This window comes from Protopterus annectens, chromosome 11.part0 (assembly GCF_019279795.1).
Source record: "Protopterus annectens isolate FY-2018-M chromosome 11.part0, PAN1.0, whole genome shotgun sequence".
Taxonomy (NCBI): Eukaryota; Metazoa; Chordata; order Ceratodontiformes; family Protopteridae; genus Protopterus; species Protopterus annectens.
Genome location: NC_056745.1, coordinates 227760017 through 227786552, shown reverse-complemented (window position 1 = coordinate 227786552; position 26536 = coordinate 227760017). Strand labels below are relative to the sequence as shown.

General features: G+C 42.8%; 1 protein-coding gene across 1 annotated transcript in view; it reads right to left on the bottom strand.

The window, feature by feature from the left end:
- The window catches only part of MRPL42 (mitochondrial ribosomal protein L42), a 190618-nt gene that overhangs the window by 47004 nt on the left and 117078 nt on the right, over positions 1-26536 (bottom strand). Inside the window, exon 4 of the mRNA XM_044087649.1 lies at positions 1164-1327. Within this exon, the coding sequence (XP_043943584.1) occupies positions 1164-1327 (164 nt within the window). The remainder of the gene's footprint in view (positions 1-1163; positions 1328-26536) is intronic.

The window sequence follows — 26536 nt, the reverse complement described above, 5'->3', positions numbered from 1 at the left end:
AAAAAGGAAGAGTAGCAACCACAATGGGTCACTTATCTGAAAAAAAAAGCCTGGTAACCAGCACAGCAAAAGGGCATTCAGACTGACATTCAATAATGGCATTTGGACTGGCTGCAAAAGGTTCTAAGCATTTGTGTTCATACATCAACTTTATACCCTACATATACATATTGCACAGGTGAGTATATGTGTGATGTATAGCACCTATAAGAGATGAAGGTTTTGGTATACTGGCCAGAAGTTGGGCTATCCTTGGCAGGAGATCCCTTAAGTGAAGAACACTGCAACAGTGATATGGAAGGACATCTACAATGACTAGCTGGTGATGGACCGCAATCTTGCAAGCATGCTCCTTGGTATCTTCAACTACCTCAAACTCCTTCTCAGACATAAGGAAGAAGTAAATTAAGAGTTCAGTCCTGAAGTGAAACCAGCTGCCACCCCAAATGAAGAAGAAATCCCTGGCTTGTATGTGGACAGCTTTCTGCTCTGCAAGCTATTTAAGAGCCTGAAACCATACATTTCTCAGCCACTGGAGACATTATGAATAAGCTTTTGTCTTTTTTTCCCCCTTGGATTCTGTAAATAGGTGCAGAAATGCAGGTAATGTTGAGAAAACTTACAGGAGGGTGAAAGTATCCAAACTCAAGTCTCCTTTCCCCTGCTGAGCTGAAGAGAATTAGGGGATGGATCACACAATCACAGCTAGTGTCCCTAGACGACTGACATGGCAGAGCTTCTGAACCATTAGTTCCAAGAGAGGACTGGAGGAGTGGCTCATTAATATTATTACAAGCAGTGACTGGGTGGAGCGGTTCATTAATATTACTACAGACAATTAACAACTTGTTCTACCACCCAGAGACAATAAACTTAACAAGCAAGTCAAGAAAATTTTTCAACTTAGCAAGTACAATGTAATATTTTTATGAATGTATTTCTAGTTCACACTTTTAAATGACATATTCATATTATTGAATACCAAAGCTCCTTCCAATCAGTTAAATTTTCTCTAGTTCAAGTAATGTGAAATCACAAGGAATATGACACAAGTGGTGAAGCAAAAATAACACACAGTTTCACTGCACTCTGTCTTATATATAAACAAAATATTATATGCATTAGAATGAATCACCATAACTGCCGCAAAGCATTATACTTACTGCCCCACTGGATACCAACGGTGCTTGGTTGTGAAGAACATTTTGCTCAGTTCTTCTATCGTAGGACCCTGCTTGCCCTTCAGGGTCTCTAATTTTAATCTGGCCTTCAGCACCTGATCATGTGTTTCTTCCTTGTTCTCTAAAGGGTCTGGCCTAGGAATTGGCTGCAAGATGGCAAAGAAAATCTGATAGTTGCTGAAACTGATGCACATAGTAATGTTTATTCACAGCTGCATTTACAAATAATAAAAACTCATTATTTTCACTACTAAGCCATGTTAAAATGTGAAACATTCCACTATTTAAATTAATAGGGATATAGAATCTAGCATTATAAAAGGATTTTGAATAATATACTTTGTGTCTAATCAAGCAAGGTTTTCTTTTTCTATAGAAAAGGAACAGAAAAGAACAAACGAGCAAGGAACTCACTACAACAGATGGCCTTTCGAGAGGGACATGCTCACAGTAGAGTAAGAACGGGCTTCAACTCTTTGAAATTAGCTATCACTTAGTATCACTGTTCCAGCAATCAATCAGTATTATTTTGGCCAAGTTTATGTCACATACCAACTGCCATGTGCCCCAAGCCAAATTTATTATTACACTGTATCATCTCCAGTCCTTCAAATGACAAAAATAACTAAAATATTTGTAATCAAACTGTTACAATACCTACAGTACAAAACAATAAACAATGCGAGTACACCGAAAAGACTCAGAATTTGGGTCAAGGATGAGAGACCGCCATACCTCTCAACCTCTTAGCGCAAGAAATCTGAACAAAGCCATTAATAAAAGTGGGACAAAGGCCCAAAATAGGGGCAATTTTTAAATACTGGTCTTACAAAGTTAGAATGTTGATAGAATAACAGGTTTTGCATTAGCATGAATTTTCTAATGACGAAGTCTAAAACTCAAATGTCAGTCATTATTTTCTAACTTCAATCTTTAATGATTTGCCACTAATTTGCCAGAAAACCACAATTTTATGAAAAAACGAACCAACTATATGGGGTAAAAAAAATTGACATTCTGTGAAAATCTGTACAGTTGAGAGGTAGACAACAGTCTGTGATGCTACAAAAAACAGTGGCACATAGATGTACCTCCTCTTACCAGATCAATAGATCTTCTGTAACCAACAGGAATGAAGTTATAGATATCATGCATGGTTGGCAGATCAGACTTTCCCAGGCTGCTTGGAACCCCCTCTTCTCTTAATGCATCATTCATAATACGCTCTTCAGTGCTTTTTTTTGTCTGTCTGTTTTAATATGCTTTGTTTATAGTTTAGAAGAAAAATGAGCCAGGCTGCCATTTTTGATTGCTGCCTTTTTACCTTGAACACACATCAGTATTTACTCCCCTGAGCCATGTGATACTTAACAAAACAAAAAAGGCCTTGACTCAGAAATCACATTCATATTGTACTATCTTGTGAAAATACTGATTGAAGACCCGTGAAGACCATGTGGCAGTTGTGCAAATATTATCTGATGACATCTCACTAAAACATACCCAACAGACAGCCACTGCTCTAGCTGAGTGTGCCGTAGGCACAGAGGGCAATGTTTTATTTCTCATAACAGTACTTCTTACAGTCAACAAGCCACCTAGCCAAAGTATTTTTTTTTTAACCTTGGATATTATCTTTTTTTTTTTTTTTTGTTAATTAGAAAATGACAAATAGTTGATATTTTTTCTTACTGTTTTGGTTATGTCCACAAAAAAATTCTGGGCTGTGGACATCCATACAGGGTATATTTGTTACAATATGGGCAGATTTACTGACTGAAGTTTGTCTCTGGCAATGTTTGGCATGAAGAACTGACTCGCAATGACACTGCTCTTACGAAGACTAGCCATGGAGGGAGGTCTTGCACATGAGGCCAGTATTTTGGCAATACCTTCAGGCAAAAGTAATGGCTACTCTAAAAAGCATCTAAGACAAGTACTTTAATTACACTTCAAGCGCAAAAGCATCAAGGTCAAAAGGGGGAAGGGTTAACTTTTACAATATGAAAGAAATCTATGGAAGGGATCCTTAAAAGGTGGAAGGATCTTAGTTAAAAGCCTTTTTGAGAAGTTTTTTTTTTTTTATGTATTCTGTTAGATGGTAGAAATGGCAGGTACACAATCTGTAAGAATAGTTTAGACCTATGATAAAAATCTGGAAAAGGTAGCTAAAACTACAGACTAAGGACCTGCAAAGGGGTCCAATCCACTGCAAGATGCCCAAATAATGGAAAAAAAAACCTCAGTTTACTTTTGTATGTTTTTTTTAGTATGAGGATTCTTGGAAGAAGTATTTGGGCCACCTTAAGAGGGTATGAAGAATCCCTGGCCATTACTGGAATTGAAGTAATCATGTAGTTAATGCAAGGCAGTCAACAGAGCGTTGCTGGACAAGTGAGCCAACAGAGTTCTGCAGACTTCTCCAGAAGATAAACCCAGAGCTGGGCAGGGGCACACTTACTGATGCCAGAATGGCGCTATGATAGTAACTGTAGATTCAGTCTTTCTTAGTTTTCTAAATGGACTTCAGAGAAAATAGAGAAGGAGGGTACAGAGTCCTGAAGACCACTTCTGGCTGACAGCATCCCGACTATGTAATCCACAAAGAGGGATGAGGAAGACGTTGTTGCTACATTTGACAGTGGTTAGGAATTCAGAGAAGCCGCATTAAGGCCTTCTCCAGTAATGGAAGGCCTTTTATCTACAGTAATTCTGAGGGAGCACGTCTGAGACATAAATAAGAAGCAACTGAGCTTGTCTCCTAAAGAGCTGGTTTCCCCAGTAATATGGATGAATATCAAAACAGTGATCTGTTGACAACCCATGTGCCAAGAAGTAAGAGTGAGTTTGATCCATGTTTATGTACCAAACCACTACCATGTTGCCAGAGTGGATGGCAAGTGCACTCAGAGCAGGGTCTTCAAAGGCTTGTAGACTGAGAAGGACTGTCCTCATCTTGAGAATACTAATGTGTCGACTGACCTAGATCTTGGAACACGCACAGAGTATGAACTCACCTCTGTAAAATGAATCTCGCAAGTATGAGAAATTTTTTTACCTGACAAGACATGGGACCCATAAATGAGAATACTAGAATTTGAGAGTCTGCCACTGAACCTGTGTGTGGAAACTCGCATAAGAAATCATGGAAACAGTAGTTAGTACAGAAATCTCTCTCTGCCTCATACATTTCTGATAGACAAAACACTTCCGGACATCATTTTCTGGATCTAGACAAAAGAAGCAGCAGCTGTGGTAATCTCTTTGAGGAATCTACTTACCACAGACATAGCTCACTCCACATACAAGGTCGATATTCCACTACACAAATACAAGAAACAGAAGCAACAGTTGACTAAATTCACAAGAATGTCCCCCAATGGGGTTATGTTTGGTCTCCAGAAAAAAAGCTGAACCAAGCTGGGAAGATGGTCAATTTTCTTGATGCTAAAATCTGAATCTGCACACAACACCATGGCAGAAAAGCTCTAGCATGGTATAAATGGATGCTGGTTTTATACAAAGATCATCTTGATATCCTGGGAAGGATGGCTATTATGCCTACATCTGCAATCTAAGTTGGGCTGGATTAATGGGGATACCTTTGGCCAAGTACCAGTAGCCAAGACTACTGCAACAGTGATCTGATCAAAGAACACATACAAAAACACTTTCAATAGGCACAGTAACTAGCTTAAAAGGCCAACAAGTACACTTAATCATAACTGTCAGAATAGACTAAACACCATACAACAAAAATTACTTTGGCATTTTTTTTTTAATAAATAAGCAGACGTTATGATAAAATGGTGCCTGGATATCAAGAAATAAAAAGCAATACCAAAAAGTGATAAGGTGTGGCAAAAAAAAAAAAAAAAAAAAAAAAAAGACACAGGGAAGGGCGCAGTTTAAAAAAAAATGACAAAAAACAGGCAAAAAATATAGACTGCCAAGCCAGCAAAATAACACCACGAATCTTGTTTTAGAAATTTAATAAAACTCGCTCTCTAGCGCATCGGCTTAAACCAGCCTTCATGGAGTTACAAAACAGTCATCACATAACAATCGTACATGTATGATTGTTATGTGATGACGGTTTTGTAACTCCATGAAGGCTGGTTTAAGCAGAGGCGCTAGAGAGCAAGTTTTATAGGTTGGTACTAGGGTATCAGCCCTATGGCCTATACAAGCCTAGCCATAACAATTCCCTGGCTATTTCTTCCCACACTATTTACTTCCCTGGACCTCTGTCTAGCAGGGCGACTGACGTGATCTCCGGGGTGAATTTCCGGGGTGAATTTCCTTTCCCATCCAATCATCAAGGTTCCTTTTGAAGAGGGCCAAAGAGGCGCTCTGCTTGACATGTATGGGCAGTCTATTCCAGAGTCTGGGGAGTCTCTGGGCCAGGAACCTATCCCTCCAGCATGTTTTGTTTATTGTGATGACAAGATTTAGATCCCAGGATCGTGTGGCTCTGAGGGATTGGGATTTCTTTAAGTGTAGTATGTCCAACAGCTCTGGGTTTGACATGGCCTTGTATGTTAAGCAGAGATCACCTTGGAGTAGATGATATGCGACAGAGTATAGCTGGAGTTTTTTAAGGTGGTCAGCATAGGGCATCTGCTTTAGGCCTGTGATTCTTTTAGTGAGGTATTTTTGTGGCCTTTCCAGTTATTGCAGATGTCTTGAGAGGTACATACCAAATGGGGCGTTGTATTCTATAATGGGTCTAATGAGGGATGAGTACAGTGGGACAATGACTACCTTTTTTCTGGATGAAAAACCCTTCGTGATGAGGTGTGCCACATAGGATTTCCTGACTGTTGTGGCAATGTGGTTATTGAAGGTGAGACCAGTGTCCACCTGTGTCCCCAAGTCTCTTATCACACTTTTGGTGTTTAGTGTACTGCCACCTATGTGATAATTCACAGGTACATGTTTTTTCCCAAAGGGGATAACTATACATTTTTTGGCACTGAGCTTGAGCTTATGGCTCTGGCACCAAGCACCTGTTTCTGTAAGACCCTTTTGTAGAGTATCCACATCATTTGGGGATTCAATAATGGCTCCCAGTTTGCAGTCATCTGCAAACTTTTTTAGCCAGAGTCCCTTAGTGTTGGCCTGTACTTCAGAGAAGTAGATGCCAAACAAGAGAGGTCCAAGGACTGAACCCTGAGGTACTCCATTTGTCACTTGTCTGGAGCTGGATTTGAAGTCAGCTACTTTTACAGTGTGGTTTCTATCAGAAAGCCAGTTGGCAACCCATCAAGTGACATAGGGATTAATTCGCAGCTTAGTAAGTTTATCTATGATTCCAGAGTGGGGGATGGTGTCAAAGGCCTTGGCGAGGTCCAGATAGGCTGTGTGGACTGCCTTACCCTCGTCCACGGCTCTGGAGACTGATTCGAAGAAGTCAATACGGTTCAGGAGACAAGATCGGCCCTTCACGCACCCAAACTGGGTGGGGTCCAGTGTTTTAAGGTTGCCAATGGCTTTGTTTACAAGTTCCATAATAATACGTTCCATGGCTTGCAGATCAGGCTCGTCAGACTGATGGGGCGGTAGTTTTCTAAAACAAGATTCGTGGCATTCCTTTGCTGGCTTGGTAGTCTGGTGTTATTACTTGCTGCATTGTGGTTTGGTGAAAAAACATAGACTGCTTTGACTGCTTTTATCTGTTCAGTTGAACTGAAATACGAATACATACAATATTAAAAATATATCTTGACTATAAATTTGAAGCGGCCATAGACGTCAACTTCTCCAGTTTCAAAAAAAGACCTGAAGAGAAAATTAGTTCACAGAGCACTATAGTATAAACAGAAGGGCTAGTCACTTGAGAAATGTTTTAATGAGCTAACAGATATCCTATAGCTGCAGTCTTACCAGTTGACAAGGACAGACCTTGTCATACCACGTTTGTTTTTACTAAAAAGGTTTCTTCTCTTTCTCAACCTGCTACCACACCTACAAAAGATTCTTCTGTGCCAAAATCGGTTATTAAAAAGTGTCTGGGTCTCTGATTCTTTGAAAAGGGTTAAAATTCATGTTAAAATGGTTGGTGAGACCACTATTTTGATGGTCTCAAATGTTTACATTCAAGCAGGAGATTCCAGGCCAGTCACACCAAAGTTTCTGCACTCTGCAGTTCTGACTGTTATCGATTATGACATATTGGCTAAAGCCATCCTTAAAAATGCATGGCCGCCATTCTGGTGATTCCTCCTCCTCTGATCCAGGGTGTTAAAGATCTTTTTCACCTGGTGTTACGTTTCCAGTTACTGGAGCCTATATTTTTTTTAGCCAGCATCTGCAATTAGAATTCTAATGTCCATGTCCTAACACTGATACCAGGTTTCTCTCAACATAGCTCTGGCAACACTTTATCTAGAGCCAGTAAATGTTCAAGTTCCTATTTTTCATATATCAACCTTTTCAATGTCTGTTCCTTTCAAATTGGTTTACCTGTACTGATGCTGGGGAATATGAAGCAGTTTGCAGTCTTCACAGCATCTGATCTCCTCAATATTCTCTTTTCTAATGCCAATGCTCTTGATGTCACTGGCTGCATGTCTACTACTCCTAAATTATGGGACATTCAACTCCAGAACAGTATTTACTCAACAAGTAGTCCTCTTCTTAACCTACTGCTAAAAAAGGTCCTTTTGTCCTCCTACTTTGAACCCCTTGTACACATCTTATGGAAGGGCTTTGCCAAAACAAAACATTTCATGTCTCCCTTAGACTCGCTATAAGATGATCTGGGCAAGGAAGAGGGGGATCAAATCTCCTTCTTCACACAAAAACCCAAGGTTTAGGGAGTATTCACAGCTGATGCTACAAAGTTGGGGGTAGCCAGTAGACTCTATAAAATTTTCTTCAAACAGGACTGCATAACGTGGCAATTTACCCCACATTTTTCCTGGGTGGTCCCTCCCAAGATTGAAACCAATGGTGCTTGAGACAGTCCAAGCACTGTAGTCCCAGTATCCAGGAAAGAAGAGTGCATTTTTTAGCAGTGTAGGGGGTATCTGATCTGAGCAATGACACCCCCAAACCAAATATTGCTGTGCATGCAGCAGCCCTGAGAAATGCTCTAGTGTCAACTAGTCTAACTGTCCATCCTCTGGGTAGGGAGTACCATGCAACAGAATTGTTTAGGAAGTATGTGGTCACATCTGTCATTTTGTCTATGCAGGTACTGAACTAACCACAAACATATGGTGTAATTCCAGAGGGATTTAGACAATGAAATACAATGGGTACTGGCGAGGTTTCCAAACAGGCCACTGAAAGAGAAATTAAAGACTAAGATCTCAATTAATAGGAGTAATCTCATGGTCCATTTTCAGTACAATATGACAGAGAGCTGCTCAGGCAGCAGGATACAGCACTGCCTTGCTATGGCACTTCTGCTGTGCCTAACAGATTTTACTCAGGATTATAATGTGACCCTTTCTGACATCCCTTTTTTGGTATGCTCCTGTCGTGTAAAGAGACAGAGTAGCCCCTAGATAATATGAAGAAACATGGCAAGACACTTACTGCTACTGGTGCTAGATTCCACCCTTCACAACCTTCTTTCAATAGAATGTACAGGAGTCAGTTCTGAATGTAGTGATGATGAGGTACGCAACTGCAACAGGAGATGTGAGGAAGAAGCAACATCTCAGACTAACTGGCAGCAGGCAGTTAAATGCTCCAAGAGTTAGCAAGGAGGCTGAAATCTACCCAGACAAACAGTCCATCAATTCAGGCCTTTTCTCATTTTCCAAGACTCCATGCAATCACAAAATCAGTCTCCTGGATTTCCTCAATTCCAATCAACTTATGCTTCAGCCACACAACCTGCTCTGCTGTCTCTGCTGCCTTTTCCTAAATATCAATTTTTTTAATTTATGGCCATTTGTTAATCATGCAAAAACTGGGTTTCCTTCACTCCAAACACTTCCAAGCATTTCAAATATGCCATGAACAATTCAGCCAAGTGTCACAGCTCAGTTCTTATCACCACCAAACTGTCACCTCCTAAACATTTAATGTGTCCAGTTGGACTTCCCTGGTTAACAAATGTAAAATAAAATAAAACAAATAGAAAAGCTAACCTAAATTCTTCTGTTCTAGTTTACCTTTGCAGAGCTAAAATACCTATGCTACAGACCCTATTTTTAGTGGCCATGACTTTTATCAAAATAATTTTGGAACTGAAGGCTGACTATCCTCCAGATTTAGTGCTTCACAAATGGTTTGTAGAATAAAGGAAAAAGGTGAATAGCTTTGGCACTGCAAGGATGAACATGTGTTACACTGTATGTAGATAGAACCACGTCTCTTTGCAAGGATGACTAATTACTCATCTCACCTGCCACGTCCAACGTGAACAAGGTTTCTATGGCCACCCTTTCCACATACTTAGTTAACTACATTGGACTGTGCCATATTAAACATAGAAAACCCATGCATGTTTACTTCAAGGGCTCACTCTACCAGAACTATGGCTAATTCTACTGTCTTTTTCTGTAATCTATGCAGCTGAAACCTGTTTCTCCCATCAACACTTTCTGAAAGGCATTACAAGCTGTATGTGATTTCCATATCCTGGTCTTTTTATTTGGGCCCGTATAGTGTGTGGCATGCTCCAGTGATGGTGGTCACACAGGAGGATTAGCTAAAGATTCTGGCATGTCAATTATAGAAGGCGGACTTCATCTTATCTGATATGAAAGTCATGTAATTACAATTATGACATCTGTAAGAAGGTGGTTCATCTTTTGTAATGTAACCTCCTTTCAGTCCCAACCACTGATGCGGCTGGTCTGAAGTCTCCTGTCTGCTCTTCCCTCAGCTAAGTGCTATAACAAGAACGTGAGAAAGTAACATGAATGCTGCATGATGGGAAAGGGTGGATTTCTGGCAGCCAGGGAAAGTTTACCGAACTATCACTCCTAAAGCCTGTAACACCAATCCTAGTAGTAACAGACAATGTTTTTTCTTACAAGGCTATCCTCACAGTTATGCCCATAACCTTAATTTGTGGTTAGCATCCCTCACACGAGTGCATCTTTCTTCAGGGAGGACTTCTGCAGAAGTGCAATGAGAAGGCACAGTCTGAAATGCTAAAATCTGCTTAATGTATCCAGCACAGTGAACAAATTACGATGAAGATGCCTTACAAAACTGATGCAACAAAAACAGTCTTGTTTCCTTATTAGGCCACTAACTTGCACAGCTCTGTGAACATAAGACAAGTTTACAGCTTGACAAGTCTTGAGCACTTGTTTCCCCCTTTCCTGTAACTAGTTTAGTCCAGATACAGATTCTTACTTTTAGCACTTGAATTTGCTTATTCATGATCAGCACTTGTTCAGAACTTGTAAGCACTAAATAACCTACTAATTACTACAGCATTCAACCTTCCTCATTACCTAAAGGAAAACAGTTTTGGTACTTACTTTCCTCACTTGCTTAGAGAAAAAACAGCTCTTGTACTCAATTTCCTCACTTATCTAGAGGAAAATAGTTGTTTTATTCAGGCATGTCCAAGGGTCAGCTCCCAGTGTTCTCTCCTGTCTATCTGATGAATCTGGGCATCTTGGGGCAATGTAGAAATTGCCTCATGTACACAGACAACCCTCTCCTCCTACCACCCAACACTACAACCTGTGAGAGATGCACTTATCTAGCCAAACTGGAGGTAAAGCTCTCTCCAATCAAGACTGTACTTGACAGTCAAGAGGAGAAGGTAAACACTTGCACCACACCACACTCATCACATAGTCTCACTAAATCTACACCACCAAAATCCACACACAAACAAAAACATTCGCGGAGGCTCTCAATAATAATCTGCTCAAGCAACAGAGACCTGCAAAGCAGAAATGCAAGCAACCCCCCCCAACACAACCCAAATGACACATAGCCCGCAGACTCAGTGTGCCACTCAACCACAGCCAATAAGGCAAAACAACATACCCAACACACTAGTCATAGGTGAATCTATAGTCAGGCACACTGATGTCCCACTCACCAGGCTAAACAAGGAGAAGGTTACTGTCAGCTGCCTGTCGGGTGCCAGGATCCGCCACATAACCCACGCCCTCCGGTCACTCCACAATAAGTGCAAATAGGACTCTGTCATTGTCCATGTTGGTGTGAACAACCTGAGACGTACCTCCCTGGACTACATGAAAAGAGACATGGAAGAGCTCTCCAATCTTGTAGCCCAGGCAGGCATGACCCTAGCCCTGAGTAGCATTCTGCCATCACCCAGAATGATGCCGCAGTACAAGGACAAAATGATTGACTTCAACAATTGGCTAAGCTTCTGGTGCCATCTAAAGGGATCCAGTATCTGTCTGCCTGGGATGACATGGACGACAGACCACGATGCTTTGCCAGAGATGGCCTGCACCTGTTACCCCTGGGATTTCGGATACTGGCTAAGGTTCTTGCCGCCCCTATAGTGCCTTTTTTAGGCAAGGTTCAAATGACAAATTCACCACCGTAACAGGAACAGGCAAGCAAAAACTGAGGGTGATGCTATTCAATGCTAGAAGTCTAAATCTTAAAATGCACTCACTCGAGGCACTCCTTAAAATGGAGAACACAGACATCTGTGCAGTGACTGAGACCTGGTTCAAGGCTCCAGAGAGCACCCCTGCACTACCAGGCTATAACTCATACCACACTTTTTGGTCATGTAACCTGGACCGGAACACCAAAGGTGGAGGTGTGTCCATATTCGTTAAGGATACCCACACCTCGAGGCTAGTTGCTCAGCATAATGCAGCCGAGGTTATCCAAGTGCGACTAACTCTGGGCAAAACTGCAATCCAAATTGTAGCTCACTACAGATCACCCACCATGCCCCAGGATTCCCACTCCTCTTTTCTTGATGTACTGGAAAATATTAGGGTTCAACCAAACACCCTAATAATGGGCGATTTCAACTACCCCACCATTAACTGGGAAAACTACTCATGTACCAACTCCTTTGCTCAACGCTTTCTGGAATTCATAAACTCCAATGCCCTGGATCAACTTATCCACTCCCCCACCAGGAGCAACAATATCCTAGATCTAGTAATTACAAATATGAGTGACCGGTGTTCCACACCTGAAGTCAACGCCTCACTGGTCCGATCCGACCATAAGCTAATTACCCTAGATATCCACATCTTCCCCCACCCCCCATTAAGGAAACCATGGTAAAAAAATTTCTCCAAAGCCAACTTCATGCTTCTTAAGACAGAAGTGGTGAACTTCATGACACCCATGCAGATGGGCAATACAGTTACGACTAGTGAATCCTACACAATTGCACTTTATAAGCACTTACATGAGTGCATGGATCGTGCTATCCCAAACAGAACCAAGATGCTATCCTCCAAAAAAAGGAAGCCAATCTGGTGGTCCCCTGCCATAAACAAACTGTACAACAGAAGGAAGAAACTCTTGCAAAAGGGAGTAAAATCCCATGAGTGGAGGAGCTCCCTGGTCAGCCTCAGTAAGAAGCTGCGATCCCTGATAAAATCCTCCAAAGCTAGTTACAAAAACAAAATTGCCACTGATTCTAAAGACAATCACAGAGCATTCTATAGCTATGTCAATGGCAACACTCAGATCTGCTCTGAGTTACAGCACAATGGCAATAAATATGCAGACCCAACTGATATTGCCAACATCCTGGCAGATAGGTTCAGTGCTAACTTCACCTCCTTCTCACCCCCTAAAGAGCCCATCTCTATACCGGAAGAATGCAAAGTTCCTGTAATCACAGCTGCACAGGTAAAAAACTCACTCTCCAAAGCCAAAAACACAGGATCCATGGGACCAGACAACATCCCAGGCTGCGTTCTACACGAACTACAGAACGGACTGGCACCCCACCTAAGTACCATGCTCAATCATAGCTTCACCTCAGGCTTTGTGCCTGCTGAATGGCGCACAGCAACGGTTATCCCACTCCACAAGGGGGGAGCCACCACGGACCCCGGGAACTACCGCCCCATTAGCCTAACGAGCCTGGTCTGCAAGGCCATGGAACGTATCATCATGGAACTTATAAACAAAGACATTGGAAATCTCCAAACTCTGGATCCCACCCAATTCGGGTTTGTAAAAGGCAGTTCATGTCTCCTAAACCTGATAGACTTCTTTGAAGCAGTCACCAAAGCCGTAGGTAAGGGTAAAGTGGTTCACACAGTCTATCTAGATCTTGCCAAGGCTTTCAACACCATCCCCCACTCTGGAATTATAGATAAACTCACTAAACTAGGTATAAATCCCTATGTCACAAGATGGGTTGCCAACTGGCTCACTGACAGAACCCACATTGTGAAAGTAGCAGACTCCAAATCCGACTTCAGACCAGTGACAAGTGGAGTACCACAGGGTTCAGTCCTGGGTCCTCTCCTGTTTGGTATCTACTTCTCTGAAGTACAGGGTAACACAGAAGGTCTTTGGCTAACGAAGTTCACAGATGACTGCAAACTAGGAGCCATAATTGAAACTCCTAATTATGTGGACTTCCTACAAAAGGGCCTCACTGATACAGATGCTTGGTTGTCAAAGCCATGGCCTCAAACTCAATGCCAAAAAGTGCAGTGTCATCCCCTTTGGTAAAAACTCTGTACCCATGATCTACAACATAGGCGGTAGTATATTTAACACCAAAAGTGTGATAAGGGACCTTGGGACACAGGTGGACAGTAATCTCTCCTTTGATAATCACATCGCCACAGTAATCAGGAAAACCTTCTACATGGCACACCTCATCACAAAAGGTTTCTCATCCAGAAAAAAAAAGAGGTTATTGTTCCCCTCTACTCATCACTCATTAGACCCATTATAGAGTACAACGCCCCTTTTGGTATGTACCTCACAAGACATCTACAACAACTGGAAAGGCAGCAGAAATGCCTCATAAAGAGGATTACCGGCCTCAAACAGATGCCCTATGCAGACCGTCTCAAAAAACTCCAGCTTTACTCCGTCGCATATCGCCTTCTCAGAGGTGATCTCTGCCTAACATACAAAACTATGTCAAACCCAGAGCTGTTGGACATGCTCCACTTAAAGAAATCCCAATCCCTCCGAGCTACACGCTCTAGGGACCTAAACCTTGTCACCACAATAAACAGAACATGCCGGAGGGATAGATTCCTGTCCCAGAGACTTCCCATACTCTGGAATAAACTGCCTATATCAAACAAAGCTCTTCATTAGCACTCTTCAAGAAAAATTTTGAAGATTGGATGGGAAATAGGAAATTCACCCCGGGGATCACCTCTGTGGCTCTGCTTGACAGTGGCACAGGAAAATTATTTTCTTGGGTGGCAAAAGCCAGGGTACCTTTTTGGCTGGGCTTGTATAGCCTAGTACCTACCTATGAACCTATGAGCAAAAACATTTACAAATATCCAGTCAAAATGGCAGCTTTACAACATAATATACTGTGACTGTGCCAGAAAGCACGTACTATAAGAGGCAATGTAATGCACAAGTCTTTTAACCAGCAGTATTGGCCTAATCCCCCACCCAACTAACCCATTTGTTTCTCCAGTCCATTCATTCTGCTGTGCAGGTGAGACACAGGGGTTAAGAGTGTGGGTCTGTCTGCTGTCCTATTCCCTTCCCCTCAGCAGTCTGAATGCTTCACAATACCTGCTGTTTGGAAGTGTACTCATGCTACCTCGCATGGCAATTTCCTGAGAAGCTCACCGCTGTGCAGTGTGGGTTACACTGGGCTCCTTCCTGCAAGTGATGCACCGACTTTCCTGCATCTTTCTTCAAAGCAGTGATCACAGTTACCTCCTTTCCTCAAGAATGAGCATGCTAGCAATGATCTCTCACTCACACGACCCCGCATGGTACCACAAAGCTCTCATGCAGCTAGTCAAACATGGGTTAACTGGGGTGCAGTTAGGGCCATGGGGCTATGCAGTGCACAAATCATTTTGACAGGATCCGTTTTGTAAAAGGAAGGACTTGTCTGCCCTGCACAAACAGCTTTGCCGTTTCACTTAAAATATGGATTCTGCACATTACCAGTAGGTGCATGAATTAGTCTTCCTTATTTTCGCTTACGAAATATTAACAGTTGTAAACACTGGCTTAAAGAAAATAAAATACACGTGATCATAAAACACAGATTTGTTCTGAGGGTTAATTTTCTGCAAGTGTTCAGTGAGAATTTCATGCCACAGCTTGTAGACCCGAAATTCTCAAAACAGAGGTCACTGCCACAAGAGTTTCTGAAGACAAAGCTAAGGTTCAGTTATGCTACTGACTAAATGAGTGACAAATCTGTTTTTCCGTCAAGAAGTTCAAATCCCAAGACTTCCAAGATGGATGCACATTATGTAACAGCTTAAATTTCAGTGTGAAAACAGAAACTTTGAAGAGCCAGCCAGCCAGTAAACTTGTATTTTCGGGGTAAATTTAAGTGACTGGCTAGTAAGTGAACTGTATGGATGCCAGCAAAAAGAAATTCAGAGAACCTAAAAGAAAATCAATCACAAAAGGTGAGGAAAAAGCACTGACTGAGAAGAATTCTGGAACTGTTCAAGAAAAAACAGTGCACACTCCAGCTTTGGTGCAAGACATGATTTCCAGCAATGGAGAAGATAAGTCAAATGTACTCACAGTTGACTAAAAATGAAACACTGATGGAGTATATCAACTCAAATAACAAAAGGCTGGAAAAATGGAAGAAGCTTTAAACAGATATTCAGATGAGGTAATAAAACTGAAAAAAAATCAGAGGGTGAAATTAAGAAAAGGCTGGCGGAATAGGAGACTGCTCAAGAAGAGATGTTTCAAAAACTAACAAAATTAAAGGACAGAGCACATAGGGAAAACCTGAGATTTTCTGCTGTACCAGTGAAGCTGGAAGGAAAAAACTGTATTAAATTTTATGAAAGCACAAATAAGCAACTGGACTGGTATTCCACAGCAGTTGTTAACTGAAAGGGCACATCATTTGTATGCTTCAAACCTGGCTATGAGAAAGCAATCTAGACCTTTAATAGTAAGGATGCAATCCTACCAGCAGAAGGAGTCGATTCTGACAAAACTCTGGCAGAAGGACAAAGTACCAAAAGTGTGAGAGAGCAGTGTGTGGAGAATGACTACTCATTGTCTGCCAGGCAGAATAGGAGTAAATGTATTCCAGTTATCAGGTAATGTCGAGAAGCAGGCGTGAGATTCAAACTGCTATATCCATCTATCTTCAGTATATTCTCTCTTGGAGGGACAATATCATTTTTTGATGCAGAACATGGCAAGGAGGAAATACAAACATTTGTCCAGCAAAAAGTGTGTTGTGAAACAGAAGGAGATTCTGTTTCTTGTTCTTCTGGTATGAAAGACCAGAGAGAGACTATGCCAGTAAAACCTTTTCCAATGTTTCAAAGGAAAATGCTTGAGAGAGAGCGCAAAAAAGGCAGAAGAGTTGACAAGAACAAGGAGAAGATTGTAAATGAAGCAGAGACAAGATATGGGAGATGGAGATAAACAGGAATAAAACCAGCAACTCGAAATTGACAAATAAATGTGGGGTTGCAAAGTGTTAATTACATGTGCGGAACATGACAAAAAGTACAGTTTTGTACCTACCATAAATGTAGATGTTCGAAGATCCACATTGCTGCAGTCCTTACACTTGGGTAGTCCGCTGTCCTCGGTCGGCCCGAATATCAAAGTATAAGGCTGACGTCGGTCAAGGCGCATTAGACTGACATCAGGACGTCAGGGTACAAATGCGCATGACCGACGTCATATCCTCAGTCTTTTCTTGCCCCAGATGTCAGAAGACCCTAAAAGAAAGGTCAAAACCAAAAAAACAGCAAACAACCAACCCACCAACCTTGCACTAATAATATGTACCATATATACAATATACACAATATATACAACCCAACCCACACAACCGCCTCTAACTACAGAGGGAAGGAGGATTGGACTGCAGCAATGTGGATCTTGAACATCTACATTTATGGTAGGTACAAAACTGTACTATGTTCTTCATCTCACATTGCTGCAGTCCTTACACTTGGGTAGAATCCCAAAGCAGAGGTAAGGGAGGATGGCAAGACTATAAAGAAGCAGGAGCTGCCAAAATGCCCTGTAAAATAGCAGTGGCAAAACCAGCCCTAGATTTAGAGTAAAGTGGAAGGTGATAATGCTTAGAGAAAGTATGCACTGAACTCCAAGTAGCTGCCTCCAAAATATCTTTAGTTGCCACCCCTTAAAAGCTGTCAAGTGGCAGTAGCCCTAGTGGAATGAGGCCTAATCCCAGCTGGAATCTCCTTGCCATGATGGGAATAACAGAAAGCAATGCAAAACCCAATCCACTTAGAAATAGTTTGTTTTGACACAGGCTTGCCCTGAGAACTCAAAGCAAAAGAAACAAATAACTGCTGAGACTGCCTGAACCCTTTCGTTCTGCTCAAATAATATCGCAGCTGCCTGTGTACATCTAAAGTGTGCAAAATCTTTTCCCCTTTATTTTGGGGATTTGCATAAAAAGTAGGCAAATGAATAGTTTGGTTTAAAGCCACACTAGAAACCACTTTAGGCATAAAGGAAGGATTAGTACTTAAAGATACCCTATCCTTATGGAAAATTAAGAAAGGCTCAACGCCATAAGGGCCTGCAATTCAGAAACCCTTCTTGCAGAGGTAATGGCCAACAAAAAGCAGTCTTCCATGATAAATATTTCAACTCGGTAGTAGCTGCAGGCTCAAAAGGTTGTAGAGTGAGTTTCTCCAACACAAAATTGAGATCCCAAGCAGGAGTAGGAGCTCTACGTGGGGGTCTTATATTCTTTGCCCCTCTAAGAAATTGCTTGAACAAAGGATGCGAAAACAATGGTGGGTCACAATCATAGTGAGCCGAAATTGCTGCAGCATGAACCTTAATAGAAGAGAAGGACAAACCTTTGTCCAGTAACTCAGTAAGATATTGAAGAGCCATACTTAAATTAAGCTCAGAAACATCAAAATCCTTAGCTGCACTCCAACATAAAAATCTCTTCCATTTATCTGCGTACACTTTCCTAGTACTAGGCCTTCTAGCTTCCAAAATAACATTCAAAACTTGCTGTGGAAGTTGAGACCTTCTATGGTTCAAAACAGAATATGCCAGGCTGTTAGGTGAAAAGAGTGAAGCTTGACATTGAGTAAATGACTGTCCTCCTGAGACAACAGGTGTGGAATCGAAGGCAAAGGCCATGGAGGCTCCCGTACCAGACTTCTCAGTAATGGGTACCAGTGCTGTCGAGGCCAATCTGGAGCTATTAAAATCATCCTTGGCTTGTCCTGTCTGACCTTTAGAAGTACCTTTGGGAGGAGAGGCAGAGGTGGAAAGGCATACACATGAAGATTGCTCCAATTGAAAGAAAGAGCATCCACTTTCCAGGCTGTGGGATGAAACCTTTGCAAAACTTTGGCAGCTGGTGGTTTAGTGGAGAAGCGAACAGATCTATGTCTGGAGTTCCCCATGACACTGTCAATTTCTGAAATACATGAGGATCCAATTTCCACTCGTGGGGATCCATAATTCTTCTGCTCAACACATCTGCTAAGGAGTTCTGTGCTCCCGGCAGAAACCTTGCCTGAAGATGAAGCTGTAAACTGAGAACAGTCTCCCACAAAATCATTGCTTGCCTGCATAGAGGATAAGAATGTGTTCCCCCTTGCTTGTTGATGTACCACATGACAGTTGTGTTGTCTGTTAGAATCAACACCTGCCCTGGAAGAAGTAAATCCTTGAAAGCAATTAATGCAAACTGGACTGCTAACATCTCCTTCAAGTTGATATGTAGATGTTGAAGTCTGGCAGGCCACTTGTCTTGTATCCACTTTCCATTTAGATGAGCTCCCCAAGCTTTGTCTGAGGCATCTGTCGTTAGAATCTGACTCGCCTCTGGCCGGGTCACAGAAAGTCCCTTGTTTAGGTGACATTCCTGAGCCCACCACAAAAATTCCTTTTGAATGCAAGGTATTATTTGAATGACAGTGTCCAGATCCTGGCAGTGCTGTGTCCATACGTTTTTGAGATACCATTGTAGCTTCCTCATATGCAGTTTGGCATTGGGAAGCACCAGAATACAAGATGCCATGAACCCCAAGGCTTGAAGGACTGTCCTTGCAGTCAGCCTGGACTGATGAGACAATTGATGAAAGTAAAGGGAAAGATTCTTTTGTTTGTCCGGGGTCAAATAGGCCATCTGGGATGCTGTATTCAGTCTTACACCCAGAAAGCACATGTCCTGAGAGGGTACTAGACTGGACTTTACTTCACAGAATACCCCAGGCATCTTAGCACTGCTATCACATATTCCAAATGATGAAGAATCTCGTCCCTTCCTTGAGCCAGAATCAGGCAATCGTCCAAATAAGGATAGATCTGTATTCCTTTTAGCCTGAAGAAAGCTATCACTGGAGCCAGAACTTTCGTGAACACTCTGGGCAGTAGATAAGCCAAAGGGCAATGCAGAGAACTGATAATGAGAAGTCCCAGCCAGCAGATACTTTCTGCAACTCAGTCTGATAGGAACATGAAGGTAAGCTTCCTTGAGATCCAAAGTTACCATCCAATGATCTTTGCCCAGCAGAGGTAAAAGCTGTTGTAGCGTCAACATTTTGAACTTGGGAATGTCCAGATAAGTGTTGAGGATAGATAAATCCAAAATTGGTCTCCACGTGTTCCCCTTCTTTGGTACTAGGAACAGGCGAGAATAAAATCCTAGGCCCACTTCTGGCATAGGCACCGGCTGTATGGCCCCTATTTGAAGTAACAGAGAAATTTGTTTGTGAGCCTCTATTCTTTGCTGAGGAGGAACGTCTGGCATGCCTTTGAAAGGAGGCAAGGTATGGAAATAAAACCTGTAACCTTGGTGAATGATACCCAATACCCATCTGTCCTGGGTAATTAAACTCCAATTTTCCTTGAAAAGTGCCAATCTTCCTCCCAAAGGTGCTGCCAGGCAGAAGGCTCTGGCAGCTGAAAAGGTAGGTCATTGGGTCTGTTTACGAAAGGACTGACCCCTGCCCTCACCGAAGACTGTGCAGGTGAACTCCCTGTTCTAGGCCTGAAAGAGCCCTGAGCTCTGCCCCTACCACGTCTAGATCTACCTCTAGACTGGGAATCATAAGAAGGATACGTCCACCCCTTGGCAGGCCAATTTCTACTAAACTTCGGAGGCTGAACCTGCAAAAAATCTTTAACAGTCTGCATAGACTTAGCCTTGTCTTCCATTTTCTTTAAGACTGCCTCAACAGGTGAACCAAACAACACATCAGATTGTAAAGGAGCATCTAAAATCCTTGTCTTAACATGGTCAGACAAATTCTGATCCCTCAGCCAGGCGTGCCTGCGAAGAACTGACCCAGTGGCAGCCACCCTAGATGAGGCCTGTACAGCATCAAAACCACATTGCAAAGAATGCTTACCCACCTGTTCAGAAACATGTACTAAATCTTGTAACTCTTTACACTCAATACCTTCCCAGAGCATCTACCGTAGACTTCAATTGAGAAAGTAGATAGTTTTGGTATTTCAACATGTGAAACTGGCAATTCAAAGCCCTCATAGCTAGGGTGGAAGAAGTATAGACTTTCTTTCCCCATCTATCCAAAGCCCTGGCCTCTTTATCTGGAGGAACCGGATTTTTAACAACAGAAGCCTTAACACCCTTAGGACCCTGACTAACAGTTTCTGGGTCCGCCCTAGGACTCTCAAAAGATACTTATGAGCTTCAGGCACCCTGTAATACCTATCTGGCTTAACAGGAGCAGGAGGCAAAGAATCAGGATTAAGAGAAGCCTCCGCAAACACATCTTCCACAACGTCCAGAACAGGAGGTATAGCCAAAGGCCTATGCTGGGGTAAAAACAAAAATTCCCTAAGCCTTTTCCTGGAATCAGAGAAGTCCTGACCTTCCCACTTAAAATGCTCCCTCATGGAATGAAGAGTCTCTGAAAAAGAAAAATCTTCAGGAGGAGAAGCAGAAGGAGTAGAATCATCCACATCAGAATCAGAGTAAGGAGAATACTCCTGCAAGTCTTCAGCCGAAGACTCTGAAACATCCGAAGCCTGCTCAAAACTCCCCAACTCAGGTTCCACCCTAGGTCTCTTATCAGGAGGGGGCAAAGAACCACTAATCAAAGTAATCAAATCTTCTGCCATTTTAAGCATATGCTTCTTGGGCACAGAACCTGAGGAACTAGGGGTGACACCAACTGAAGCTAAACCTGGCCTGCCTCTGGGAGAAGCCTTGGCAACAGAAGGAGAGGGCCTAACCACCCTAGGAAGGGAAGGGAGTACAGTAACCTGAGAGGCCCCTTCAGCCTGACCTGCCTCCTGAGAGGCCACATCCTGCAATAACAAAGTCTCCCCCTGGGACTCCAGAGAAACCTCCGGTGAAACCCCCGGCTCCACCGACACCTCTAAGAAACCGCACGGTTCTTCTTGCCTAGGCTTAGCTGCTTTGTCCTTGCGCTTCCCGGAGCATCCGGCGGCATATTATAATTGCACCGCTTCAAGACTAACCTGGCACAATCTAACCTTCTCTTAATAGTGCGCTTATTGAATCTAGCACAAAAGCGACACCCACAACGCGTGCTCAGGCCCTAAACAAGGAATACACAAAGTATGATAATCTCTATGCGGTATCTGTTTCCCACAAGAAATACAGTTATTCACTTTTTCTGACATCGTAAACCACTGAGGCAAGAAAACACTAAAATATTCCCGCCAACTTTGACTCGGTCTGAAACTCCGAAAAATTTCAGAACGGCAACCTGCACCTGCAACGCTGCTTCTGCATCGGACCATGCGGCAGAAAAGACTGAGGATATGACGTCGGTCATGCGCATTTGTACCCTGACGTCCTGATGTCAGTCTAATGCGCCTTGACCGACGTCAGCCTTATACTTTGATATTCGGGCCGACCGAGGACAGCGGACTACCCAAGTGTAAGGACTGCAGCAATGTGAGATGAAGAACATCAAGAAAACCAGGAAATATTGGACTTTTTATAGGTTCATAGGTGTGTACTAGGCCAACAGCCCTGGAGCCTATATAAGCCTAGCCCAAGAAGATTCCCTGGCATCATGCCGCCAAAGGTAGTTCCCAGTGCCCCTGTCAAGCAAGGGCACTGAGGTGATCCTCGGGGTGAACTTATTGTCCATCTACTCGTTAAGATTTCTCTTAAAGAGGGCAACTGAAGTGCTCTGCTTGACGTGAATGGGAAGTTTGTTCCAGAGTATGGGAAGTCTCTGGCTTAGTAACTTGTAAGTTAGTAGCATGTTTTGTTTATTGTGGTAATGAGGTTTAGGTCCTGGGAGCATGTGGCATGGAGGGATTCAGATTTTAGGTGTAGCATATCTAACAACTCTGTGTGAGACATGGCTTTGTAGGTCAAGCAGAAATAGTCTCCAAGTAGGTGATAGGAGAGTATAGTTGGAGTTTTTTTGAGTCTGTCCATATAGGGCATGTGTCTAACGCCTAAGATCCTCTTAATGAGGTATTTATGTGGCCTTTCCAGTTGTTGTAGGTGTCTAGTGAGGTACATACCAAATGGGGCATTGTATTCTATAATAGGTCTAACGAGGGACGAGTAGAGAGGGGTTATGACCTCTTTCTTCCTGGATGAGAAACCTTTTGTAATGAGATGTGCCACATATAAGGACTTTCTGACTACAATGGTAATGTGGTTATCAAAGGAGAGGTTGCTGTCAACCTATGTCCCCAAGTCTCTTATCATACCTTCGGTGTTTAGTGGACTACTGCCTATGTGGTAGTTCATGAGCACCGAATTTTTCCCAAAGGGAATGACAATGCACTTTTTGGCATTGAGCTTAAGGCCATGGTTGTGGCACCAGACATTACTGTCAGTGAGGCCTTTTTGTAGAATGCCTACATAAGTTGGAGAATCAATAATGGCTCCCAGTTTGCAATCATCTGTGAACTTGGTCAGCCAGAGTCCCTTTGTATTGGCTTGAACTTCAGAGAAGTAGATGCCAAACAGAAGAGGACCTAGGACCGATCCCTGTGGGACTCCACTTGTAACTGGTCAATAGTCAGATTTGGAGTCTACTACTTTCACACTGTGGGTTCTATCAGTGAGCCAGTTGGCAATCCATCTTATATGATATAGACTCCCTAAACTAGGCATAAACCCCTAGCTATGATTCCTGAGTGAGGGATGGTGTCGAAGGCCTTGGCAAGATCTAGGTAGGCTGTGTGAACTACCCTACCCTCCTCCACAGCTCCGGTGACAAACTCAAAAAAGTCTATCAGGTTGAGCAGGCATGATCTACCTTTCACAAACCCAAACTGCGTGGGGTCCAGAGTTTGGAGATTCCCTATGTCCTTATTTATAAGGTTCATGATGATGCACTCCATAGCCTTACATATCAGACTTGTCAGACTAATGGGGCGATAGTTCCCAGGGTCTGTAATCCCCCCCCCCCTTTGTGGAGTGGGATGACTGTAGCAGTGTGCCATTCGGTAGGAACAAAGCCTGAAATGAGGCTGTGACTGAATAAGGTACTCAGATGTGGTGCAGCTCACTTTGTAATTTATGTAGAACACAGCCAGGGATATTATCAGGTCTCATGGAAGCTGTATTCTTGGCTTTGGACAGTGCGGTTTTTACCTGTGTATCTGTGATAATAGGGACTTGGCATTCCTCAGGTACTGTGATAGGCCCTTTAGGGGGTGAAAGGGGGGCAAAGTTCGCACTGAACCTGTCAGCCAATATGTTGGCAATATCGGTTGGTTCTGTATATGTATTGCCATTGTGCTGTAACTCAGAGCAGATCAGAGTATTGCCATGTAGATTCTTGACATAACTATAGAATGACTTGTGGTTGTCTTTAGAATCTACAGCAATTTTGTTTTCGTAGCTAGCTTTAGAGGATTTGATGATGGATCTCGGTTTTTTGCTGTGGCTAACAAGGGAGTTTTTCCAGTCTTGGGAATTTACCCTTTTATGCAACAGTTTTTCCTTCTGTTGTAGAGTTTGTTTATGGTGGGGGACCATCAGATTGGCTTCCTTTTTCTTAGGAGGAGAGTGTCTTTGCTCTTTCTGGTATGGCCCATTCTATGCACTTTTGTATGTGCTCATACAGTGCACTAGTGTAGGAATCAGCAGTAGTGTACTTATTTTCCATTTGCATGGGTATCGTGAAGTTAGCCACCTCTGTTTTAGAAGCCCAAAATTGGCTTTGGAAAAGTTTTTTACTGTGGTTTCCCTTAGGGAGGGTGAGGGTGGGATGTGGATATCCATACTGATTAGCTTGTGGTCAGATCTGACCAGGGAAGAGTTGATTACTGGTGTAGAGCAATGGTCGCCCATGTTAGTAATGACCAGGTCAAGGATGTTTCTACCCCTGGTGGGAGTAAGAATGAGTTGGTCCAGTGTGTTGGAATTAATGAATTCCACAAAACGTTGAGCAAGTGTGTTGGTACACGAGCAATTTTCCCAGTTAATGGAGCGGTAGTTAAAGTCTCCCAGTATAAGGGCATTGGGTTGTACCCTAATATTTTCGGGTGTATTTAGGAATGTGGAGTGGGAGTCTTGGGACATGGTGGGGGATCTATAGCAGGCTACAACCTGGATTGCAGTTTTACCCAGTGTTAGTTGTACCTGAAGTATCTCTGATGCGTTATGTTGGGCTACTAGTCTGGAGGTGTGCATATCCTTTATGAATATGGAGACACCACTGCCTTTAGTGCTTTGGTCCAGGTTTAAGGGCCGAAAGGTGTGGTATGAATTATAGCCTGGTAGTGCTGGGGTGCTCTCCGGAACCTTGAACCAGGTCTCAGTCACTGCAGAGATGTCAATGTTCTCCATTTTAAGGAGTAATTCAAGCAAGTGCATTTTGAGATTTAGATTTCTAGCTTGAGTAGCATAACTCTCAGATTTCGATTGCTTGTAGCTGTTATGGTGGTAATTTTGTCTTTAGGACATTGCCTAAAAAAAGCACTGTAGGGGTGGCAACAGCCTTGGCCAGTATCCAGAATTCCTGGGGTGACAGGTGCAGGCCATCTCTGGCGAAGCATCGAGGTCTATCGATCATGTCATCCCAGGCAGACAGATACTGGATCCCCTTAGAATGACACCAGAAACTTAGCCAATTGATGAAGTCAATCATTTTCTTCTTGTACTGTGGTATCATTCTGGGTGACGGCAGAATGCTACTCAGAGCTACAGTCATACCTGCCTGGACTACAAGATCCGAGAGCTCCTCTATGTCTCTTTTCATGTAGTCCAGGGAGGTACATCTCAGGTCATTCACACCAACATGGACAATGACAGAGTCATATTTGTACCTGTTGTGGAGTGACCTAAGTGTGTGCGTTATGTGGCGGATCCTGGCACCCGATAGGCAGCTGACCGTAACTTTCTCCTTATTCAGCCTAGGGAGTGGGACATCAGTGTGCCTTACTATTGAGTCACTTATGACTAGTGTATTGGTTAAGTTGTTTTGCCTTGTGGGCTTTGGTTGAGTGGCACACTGTTTATGTGAGCTGTGTGTCTCATGGTTTGTGCTGGGATGTGGTGGTTGAGTTTCTGCCTCGGAGGTCTCTGTTGTTTGGGCAGATTTTTATTGAGAGTCTCCGCGAAAGTAGGTGTATGTTTTATGTTACTATGTGAGGGTTGTGGTGGTGTAAGTTCTGGAGGGCTATGTGTTGAATGTGGTGTGGTGCAGGTGTTAACCTTCCCCTCTTGACTGGCTAATCCAGTCTTGGCTATATATGTGCAGCTCTCACAAGTCATAGTGTTGGGAGGTAAGAGGAGAGGGTTGTCTGTGTACATGAGGCCGTTGCTACATTGCCTCAGGATGCCCATGTTTACAAGGTTGATAGGAGAAAGCACACGGACCTGACCTTTAGACATGCCTGGATATGAGCTCAATATATTAAGTACTGAAGGCTTTTACAGGAAAAATGTCACTCAAAGTGTCTGTCTGTACAGAGCACTGCCAAACACTTGAGGGGAAACTAATATGTAGACCCTAAAAATTTAAGGATGAAGTATTTAGGCAAATATTCTAAAGTCAGGAAGAAATCAAGCAGTACTTACTGAAAACAAAGAATTAGCTTGTCAAGAATGATGAAAAGAGGGGAATTGCATCAATGGCTACTGCCTGGCTACTACTAATGCTGGTCTCACCACAGCTTCACTCTGTTGGGATACAATACTCCTTTGCTTCTTCTCTCATCAGAAGCAAAATGTTAGCACCAATCCCAAGAAGAGAGGCAGGCCTCGGCCTGCTTGGTGATCCACAGTCTTGCTCCAGATACTGCAAGGGTCTGCAGGCTTGTAGCCGTTTTCTGGT